Source organism: Molossus molossus, unplaced genomic scaffold (genome assembly GCF_014108415.1).
Source record: "Molossus molossus isolate mMolMol1 unplaced genomic scaffold, mMolMol1.p scaffold_m16_p_16, whole genome shotgun sequence".
Lineage (NCBI taxonomy): Eukaryota > Metazoa > Chordata > Mammalia > Chiroptera > Molossidae > Molossus > Molossus molossus.
The window spans coordinates 50883539-50893587 of NW_023425351.1; the positions used below are offsets into that span (position 1 = coordinate 50883539).

At 34.2% G+C, this 10049-nt stretch overlaps 1 protein-coding gene across 4 annotated transcripts in view; it reads left to right on the forward strand.

Moving 5' to 3' along the window:
* The window catches only part of EMC2 (ER membrane protein complex subunit 2), a 52178-nt gene extending 42698 nt beyond the window's left edge, over positions 1 to 9480 (forward strand). The window contains exons 11-12 of one of the 4 annotated variants that reach the window (XM_036264137.1): positions 6158 to 6245; positions 9187 to 9480. In XM_036264137.1, coding sequence (XP_036120030.1) covers positions 6158 to 6244 — 87 coding nt within the window. In that variant the 3' untranslated portion in view covers position 6245; positions 9187 to 9480. Of the gene's footprint in view, positions 1 to 6157; positions 7053 to 9186 lie in introns of those variants that run through there. The other 3 variants (XR_004959869.1, XM_036264135.1, XM_036264138.1) reach the window with 3 other exon arrangements.
* The last annotated feature ends 569 nt before the right edge of the window (positions 9481 to 10049 follow it).

Here is a 10049-nt window from a genome sequence, read left to right on the forward strand (position 1 = left end):
CTGGGCATGTGCCCTGATTAGGAATCGAACCGGCAACCTCTTGTGCATGGGTCGAAACTCAACCACTGAGCCACACCGACCGGGTGATTTCTTCTTGTTTTTAAAAAAATATGTTTTTATTGCCTTTAGAGAGAGAGGAAGGGAAAGGGAGAGAGAGATAGAAATATCTATGAGAGAGAAACATCAACATCAATCGGCTGCCTCCTGCATATCCCCTGTTGGGAATCAAGCCTAAAACCCGGGTATGTCCCCTGACTGGGAATTGAACCAGTGACTTCTGGGTGCATAGGTTGATCCTCAACCACCAAGCCACACTGGTTGGGCGAGATTTATCCTTCTTTATGTATGTAATTCATTCCTTTTCACAGTCTGTTATGAACATACATTTTATTTAGTCAGTCCTTTGGATTATTTTCTGTTTTGGGCTGTTAAGATAATACTAAACTGAATATTGCTGTACAAGTCTTTTGTTGTACATATACGTATATTTGTGATGGTATACCTTTGAGTGGAAGTACAAGACCATGGGATATATGTATATTTAACTTTAATAGAGAAAGCTTGTTTTCCAAATCATTTGTTTGTAGTCTCACCAGTAATGTTAGAGAGTTCTCATAGTTCCACACCTTTATTAACACTTGGTCTGTCTGCGGACTGAAAGGTCGTGGGTTTGATTCCTGGTCAAGGGCACGTACCTGGGTACAGGTTTGATCCCCAGCCTTGGGTTGGGATTGTGTGCAAGGCAACCAATCGATGTCTTTTTTTCACATCGATGTTTCTCTCTCTCTCTCTCTCTCTCTCTCTCTCTCTCTCTCTCTCTCTCTCCTCCTCCTCCTCCTCCTCCTCCTCTTCCTCCTCCTCCCCCTCTCCCTCCCTTCTACTCTAAAAAGCAACAAAAAAAGGAAAAAAAAAATTGTAATTATACCCATTGTGTGTGTGTGTGTGTGTGTTTGTAGTGGTATCTTATGGTTTTATTTTGCATTTGCCTGATGACTAGTGAGTCTCAACAGTTTTTGTCATGTTTATTGGCCATTTGAAGCCTTTTTCACTGGTTTATGGCTTTTTATTTTGTTTACTGGTTTCCTGATTATGAACACTTTGTTGTATGTATAGCAAAATCTCTTCAACTCCTTGCTTGCTTTTACTTTCAAATGATTTTGATGAATAAAAGTTGTGAAGTTAAGTATGTTCAACTTAATTTTTTATTTTCTTTATGGTTTGTGTATTGTATTCTGTTTAAGAAATCATTTACTACTCATGTTTTTACAGATAATCTTGGCCTTTAGAGCCTTTTTTCCTTCTGCTTTTCACATTTAGATCCAGAATCTAATCCAGAACTGATTTTTTTATGTATAATGTGAAATAGGAGTCAGTTTCCCCCCCTTTTAGCTATCCATAGTGTCTTTGTCCATCTCTGTATTCTGTCATGAGTCCCATTCCATGGAAGCCAGTACCATGTAGTAAAGAGAAGAACACATGATAGGTCCGTGTTGTCTGGCTTCAAGGTTTGGCTTTGACATTTATTAGCTATGCAACCTTGAATAAATTATATATCATCTCTCATTCTCACTGTTCATCTGCAAGATGGGCATAATAAAAATTTTCTGAGAATTGCCCGGCCAGTGTGGCTCAGTGGATTGAGAGTCATCCCATGGACTAAGAGGTGCCAGTTCTATTCCCAGTCAGGGCACATGCCCGGGTTGCGGGCTTGATCCCTGGGGGCAGCCAATTGATGTTTCTCTCTCTAAAAAAAAAAAAAAAAAAATCAATAAAAACATTAAAAAAATTTTTCTGAGTATTAAAGGGGGGAATACATAATTTTTACCAAATCACAGTAATGCACATCTCAGTGTTTGCTAATCACATGTTCTAAGTTCACTTGATTATGATTGCTGTTATCATTGAATTATAATAACAAACATTTATAGGAAATTTATAAGCTAGGGACTTACTCTGTTTTACAAATAGGACGTTAAAGTGTGGAAAAAGTAAATAACTTTCCCAAAGTTACATAGCTAGTTAATGACAAAGCTGATTTTAAACTTAGGCAAATCTGATTCCACAGTTTGTGCTCTTAATGGCACAGTATACTGCCTGATAGAGTGTCAGGTATAAATGTGTCTGAAGCTGTAATTATAGTTTCTAATTCCTTTTTCAGTATTTTCTCATGTGACCTATTGAAAGCCTGCCTTCACTTGTTTCTCTTCATTTCAGACTTAAAGCTCTCAATGATAACTAAATTTAGAGTTTGGGTTTTTTTTTTCTTCTGTCCTTTCAGTAACACAAAAGTAGACAAACATGTCCTTCCCTGCCTTATGAGATGGACTTTACCAGTAGCCATATCTCCATGATTTCATTAATTGAAGCCTTTGTTCAAAGTTCCAAGCCCTATTCTTTAGTGATATTTGCTCTCCCTGGCATTCTTATTAAAAAAATTATTGCATCTGGTTAGATCCATATTCTTTTTTACAGACTTATTTTATAAGGGCTCAGTGTTCTTTGGAAACAGAGCTCTGGGAGCATCACTTATGCTCTTTAGTCTTTGAGTTTTATACTGTAAACTCTAATTCTCAGATGTTTTGCACATCTTTACTGAAGGTATGATTTGCCTTTTTTTCGACTATGGGCCAGGATAGTACAAGGAATTTTTGCTGGTTTGTCACCTTGAAAGGTAAAATACATCTTTTTGTTGATCATGTCAGATTTCTTTATAGCAACTTCCATTTTTCCTCAACTAGGCATCACCCATTGTGCAAAATTAATTTCTGCTTCTAGGCACCAGTAACAGGTTTTAAATAAAATCTCTTGTTGCTTTTGAAGCTTACATATTTTGTGCCTTTTCTACAGAGGCTTGCGGTTCTCTTTCTGTGAATCTGATTCCATAAATATTTATATCTTTTACCCTTTGCTAACTTGGTGATTTAAAATAATGACTTATTTGCTTATGATTCTGTAGGTAAGCTGTTTGGCTTGTGCTCTGTTGAGTAATTCTGCTAGTCTCGGCTGGGCTTATTTATATTTCTGTCCTATGCTAGTGGTTGATAGCCTCACTTAAATATCTGCAAGTTGGCTATCTGTCGGCTGGGAGTGCTGGGCCTTGTCTCTCTCATTTGGCAGGCTAACCTGGACCTACTCACATGGTGGTCTCAGGGTTCCAAGAGCAGCAAACAGGCAAACTTCAATGTGCAAGGGCTTTTAAAGCTTCTGGAGTTGTGACATGTTGCTAATATTCCATTGAGCAAAGAAAAGCACATGGTCAACCTAGATCAGGGATGCAGTACTTTACCCACAATAGGAAGAGACATATGTGGTCACTTGGCAATTTATTATACTATTGTATAGCTCCATAGTTCGTTCTGCTTTTATTTTGCCTTCCTTTTTATCCAGTTTATTGAGGTATAATTTACATAAAATAACATGCATACATTTAGGTGTACAGTTGAGTTTTGACAAGTATATACTCCCCTCTCACCACCATTCCATGTAACGTATACAGCATCTTCATCAATCCAGAAAGTTCCCTTCTGCCACTTTGCACTTTGCAGTCAACCCCACTCCACACTGCAGACAAGCACTGATTTGATTTTTATCACTATAAATTAGTTTTGCCTGTGCTAGAACTTTAAATACATGAGATCATAGGTTATGTACTGTTTTGTGCCTGGCTTCTTTCAGTCAGTGTAATGTTTCTGAGGTTCATTCTGCCAGTGTTCCATTTTATTTATCCTGTTAACTTTGTATACCCATGCTGTTTTCCACAAATTGTGTAAAGGTAAATTTTAGCCCAACTTATCCCAGTTATTACAGTGGATAAATCATTGACCTTCGAATTCGACAATCAAATTTTTATTATTTGTGTTCTTTCAGGTGAGTTTTCTTTAAGATCCAGCAGGGAATTATGCAAGAATAGTTTTACTTAAATATAATCTAACTGTATGAAAACAAAAATGCAAAATTTTCAATTAATGTGGGAAATTATAACTTTCAGAGATTGACATTTTAGTAAGTTAATCTCTGGGATCTAATTGAGAACTTCATGACTCATGTCTAGGCATATAAACAAGTATAAAGGAAAAGATTCCTTATTGTAATGTTTCTCTAGGCATTTATAAATTACAGAAAATGAGGTTTTAAGAACTGCTTTTCTTTCTTTGTTTCTACTTAATGAAACAGAATATGGCTACTACTTGCTTTTCAATTAGGTAATTGGTTTAGCATGTTCAGTAGAGGCAGGCAAGTTTGATTAATGCTCATGAAAACTTTAATGTGAACCTACACAGAATAATTTTCCAGATAAATGCTTCTTGGGTACACTGCTGAATTCATCTGTGCTAGTGATCCATATGTTCTTTATGATTGTGGAGGTGATTCTGTTACTATCCTTTTGGGAAACAGAAAATTAAATCATGATTTGAGGGAAAAATAGGATTCCGGCTTAATCAGTTAAATTGCCATATAATTCTGTGGAATAGACAAAATAATTGCATGTCAGGCAAAATTTGAAGTGATTGATTTATATTTCCAACCTTCTTTTTATTTGTTCTGACACAAATAAGTTTATTTGGATTAGTCTAAATAGCACTGGTTAGTAATGTTGATACACAAACTTAGGTGACTTTTATTAGCTAATTTTTAAAAATCACAAATTCATAGTTATTATTTTTATTATGTTTAAGTACAAACCAAGAAAAATGTATTTTAAAATACTTTTTATGACTTCCACTTTACAGGACTTTTTAAATTTTTATATTGCTATGTGTTACTATGTGGTATTGTATTTTGTACCCCCTCCCCCAACCCATCAAAGCTTTTTTTTTTAGAATTAGACCTTTATGGTATCTGATTAGGACCATTCCTGTTTGGATAGGCAGTGGTAAAAGAAAAAAGCTTTCTCTTCTTGGTAAGTCCTTGTGAAAGTGAATTTATCAACTGAATAATAGGAGTAATAAGCACACCCCACATCTTTTACTCACTAAAGGCAAATATGAACAGGCAGTTTTAAATGTGATGTTGCTGTTAACGATATTTTGTAATTGTGACTTGTATACCTAACATTTGAATTTCTTAATTTAGTAATGTCTTATGAAAGGTAAAGGGATCTTGATTCTTATGAGCTCTTCTCGTTTCCTGGCATTTCCTCTAGAAATCCCTGTATTTACTCTATCAAATCAATATTCAACCACAGAAGCTAATGGTTTAGGAAGTAGGGAAATCAAAATGTTAAACTGCAGCCAGAGAGGTCAGAGGCAGGTTAACAATTCCTGAAACCTATTGCTTCTATGATGTTACCTGTGCTTGATCACTTAATCTTTCTCAACAGGTCATGAGAAGTTTGCCAAATTAAGATAATTACAAAAGAGAAGGAACACATCATAAATCAAGTACTAAGTACTTAAGACAGCATTGGTATTTGAAGGAAAGATCAGTCACATGAAAATGTATTGAGTGCTTAAATGTTCATTGAAAATACTATATGTTGTTAATAGTAAATGTTAGTACTTTAACCCATGGGAAAAATTGGTAATATAGATATAATAAACCCATCCCCATAAGGAACACTTACTTATGTAGTAAATCTGTAGTGTTAAATCAAACTGATAAATGATGGGAATTGCCAGTCTCATTAGAAAGCTCATTTTGAAATCAGCATGGGGTATTCAACAGTGTTTCCCTCACTGATTATGTGTACTATATTGAGTTTAATATACCATGAATTGTGTTTAAATATGCAAAGATAGTAGTATTTAATGTATTGTATTTTGTTTTCATTGTAAAATCCAATCCCAATTTATTTACATATATATAGCAAATTACAATTTAAACTGGAAAAGTATATTTTAAACATGTTTACATCATTGTAATATGTAACAAAGTTTTATTTGATAGGTCTTTGCTGCAGAAGTATGATATTACCTAGTCAACTAATAAATCTGGAAACATTGAAAGAATTATGACCAACTTTAAATAATTTTAGAGATATCTTGTACTTTTAAATGTTTAATAGAAAGTACTTTACATTTATATTTTATCTTTCTTTGAAAACATTTGATTTCATGCTAGTGATAAAATTGATAATGTTAATTCTCATTAGGTAAGGTTGTGATTTTGAACCTACCACTGAAATTGAGCCTAATTACATTTTTTGTTTTTTAATTAGTTTGCAGGTCGAAGTAAGAAGGAAACCAAATACTCTCTTAAGGCAGTCGAAGACATGTTGGAAACACTGCAGATTACCCAGTCTTAAGGTTTAAAAACTCTTTCACATTACATTTCACAACTGCGCAATTCAGCTTACTGGCTTGTGACTTAATTTACTAAATGCCCAGTGCTATTTATATACAAATTTTCTGCTAAGGCAGTTGTAAAGAATATGTCTATATAAATCTAAAAATGCCTTTTGCTAAGCAGAAAGATTGGGAACGTGCACAGAAGAAGGATTTAAGAAGAGTCTTATTGGTTGTACATCATTCTCTTTAATATCACACTGCTTTTAAACCATAATCTGATATAAAAATAAACTTGTTAAATAAACCATGATGATTTATTAAACTTGCATGTGGAGAATACAGAATCTTTTTATTATACTTATAGTGAAGATACTGTTTTAGAACTCAATTCCTGGTTAACTTCTTTTTATCTCTGATAGGAAATACATGGCATATATACTGACAACAAAACACTGGCAAATTATTTTGACTCTCTGTTAGTATCTGGTTGGATTTTGCTCTGTGTTTCAGTAGGCCATTGTTTTATGTACTATAATGATAATTCTGCTAAATCATGCTGTAATATGTCATTTTCCAAAATTCAGCAGTATCTCTTTATAAAATGTTGTTTTGCTATAGAACATAATTAGATTTTTACCTATAAAATGCTTTAAGGTTTGTATATGCTATAAAACTCAAAGTTTAACCTTTATGAAAATTATATTTATTGAACCTTTAACTGTAAATTACATAAAAGAATATTCAGAGATCTAGAGAATAGGAATTAAAGGGGTTTCAATGACTGAGTTATTTTTACTTTAGGGAAAAATAAAAAATTTTACACTCATATCTCATTATCTCCTTAGTAATAATTGAGATTTCTTCTTTTTTTTTTCCACTCTAATAAACATTATGCCATCCTCACCAGTATTTTACATGTTTCAATAGAATAGAAAGAACTTTGATAGTTAAATACTTCATTCAGACATAAGTAAATTTTTAGAATAGGCAGTTGTTCATTCAAGACAAATATTTATTGTTAGTATTAATTTGTAATTTGTATATATGTTACATATATATTATATATATTCATAATCTTATTTATGTATTTATACCAACATTATACAGAAACTCCTGCTCACTTGTCGTAGCTGGATTTGGGCAAACAGGGATCATGGAGGAATTGACAACCTGAAAGTCTTTAGGAAGAAAACGTGACAATATCAGCATTTTAACCTTTTGAATAATTCTATTTTTTTTTTTTGTCTAGTGTAATTCTTTCATGTTGCAGTTCTTTTTATTTTATTCTGCCGTGATTAATGAGCAAATGTGAAAAATGTTTTCTCATGTGAAGATAATTCTTCTCAACTAGTATTTGTCATAACAAGATGTACTCTTTTTGTGCATGAATTTAGTAACTGCATTTTCAACATAATCAGTCATTTAAAATTGGTTTGCTACAAAGAAATAGTGCGCACATACTATTCCACTACCTTTCTTCTCTCTGACCTTCTCCCATCAGTCACTAGAATAGTGTTTTCTTTAGCAACTTTATTTGTGTAATAAGTAATGTAGTGCCTCATAACTGTCGGCCTTAGTTTTGCTTTATTGTTTTTAAATTTTAATACCTTGCCAAGAATTTTTTATTCAGTATGTTGTTAATATGTAATAAATTATAAACCTCAATTTAAGTGTACTGAAAGTCCTACTGTGGCAGACAGTTGCTTGCCCAACTATTACCTCCACTTCTTCCTAGTTAACAGTACCCTATATTGTTCAGATAGGAACAGAGATACCTGTTTCTTGAGTAGATTAGGACCTTACCACCCCAGGAGATGCATCATGATTGATTTAGAATAGAAATGGTTTCAGTTTTTGTGGTCAGTGATATGCCAGGCCTGTATTTGTGCTGTCTAGTATAATAGCCATTAGCTGTATATGGCTATTGAGCTCTTGAAATACGGCCAGTGCAACTGAGAAATTGAATTTTTAATTTAACTTCATTTAAATAGCTGAATATTAGTAACTCATGGCCACCATATGGGACAGCCCTGATATCAAAATTTGGGCATATGACCTAGTAGGGATTAATGAAATGAACAGAAGAATGTTGGGAAGGGCCTTCCTTTCGAATGAAAATGTCAAAGCTTTATGAGATGAAGCTTTTTGCCTCTTTCTCCTCCTCCTGGCCAACAACATGCCTACAGGTACAACAGCCACCGTACAGTGGCAAATATGAGAATGAAAGCTAAATTTCCAAGAGGTTTTTTTAAGAAAGATTAGCGAGATCTTGGGCCCCTGATGACACTCTTGAACATCTGAACCTACATGAGCAGTTGCCAACCTCTGTACTTATTACATGAGAAAAATAAACTCTTGATTTCTGTTACTTTAATAATACATGTTTTTGACTAATGTATCTACCATTTAGCTCAAAAATTTTTTTAATTTATTGATTTGAGAGAGAGAGAGACATCAATTTGTTGTTCCATTTATTATGCATTCGTTGATTGCTTCTTGTATGTGTCCTGTACGGAGATCCAGCCCACAACCTTGGTGAATCAGGATGGAGCTCTAAGCAATTGAGCTTCCTGGTCAGGGCCATTCAACTTTTTTTTTAAACATGAAAAACTCATTTTAGGCATGCTCGGAATGCTGTTTCAGAATATATATTATTTAAGAATAATCACTTAAAGTTAAGTAGATAATTATATATAACAAAAGAGTAATGTCTTGTTGCAACTTAGCATCCAGTATTTAAGCCAACAGAAGTGAGAAAAAGCATATTAAAACAGCTTTAACCATAAGGATAATATTAACTTGGGAGCAGAGAAAGTTGTAGAAAAAATAGAATGGAAGACCAGTGTTTTAGTATGCTGGAAGCATATAATTTTCATTGGCAAATATTTTAAAGAATGTCTTTTTCTAATGCCACAATCCATTTATTCTCAAAGTAACATCATTTTACTTCATTTCACAGAACTACAGGATTTTAGAAGGGATGAAGAAGATGATTTAGTTGAACTTCATTTTACGATGAGGAATCAAGTTTCAGAGAAATTAAATTCTCTGTGACAAAGCAAGGAATAGGCCAAGATGTCAGAGGTTCCCAAGTTAGTTCTCTTTCTAGTATACTCTGAGGCACATACCTGTTTTGATGTATTGTTCCCATTTTAGAGTAACAAAAGTAGAGTCTGATATATTCAAGGGACATTGCTTGTTAGCAGAATGGAAGAGAGTTCAGATTTTTTGATTTGTAAACAATTTTTTAGTGGAATAATAAAGTCAAAATTTTATTTTGAATTTAAGTTACCAATTTAAAATGTTACTTCATTTATAGTACATGTGAGGACTATTTTAGACTATTCAGAACTATTTTTTTTTGTTCAGATAGAGTGGGAAGGAGAGAGAGAAACATCGATGTGAAAGGGACACCTGCACGACCCAACCAGGGCCGGGGACAAACTGCAATCGAGGCATGCACCCCCAGCGAGAACCGAACCCAGGTCTCTCTGGACCACAGGCCAACACCCCAACCGCTGAGCCAAACCGGCCAGGGCTATTCAGAACTATTTTTAAACCTCTTTTACTTTGAATCTCTGATGTGTGTTATCTCCCTTTTTATTCTTGGTGAATAACCTTTTGTTATAGGCTGAATTGTGTCTCCCCCAAATTCATGTTGAAGTCCTAACCCTCGGTACCTCAGAATGTGAGTTTTTTTGTAGATAGTTTTTAAAGAGCCAGTTAAGGTAAAATTAAGTCATAGGGTTTTGCCCTAATCCAATGGATTGCTCTCTTATAAGAAGAGATTAGGACACTGACACGCAGCGGAAGGACCAAGGA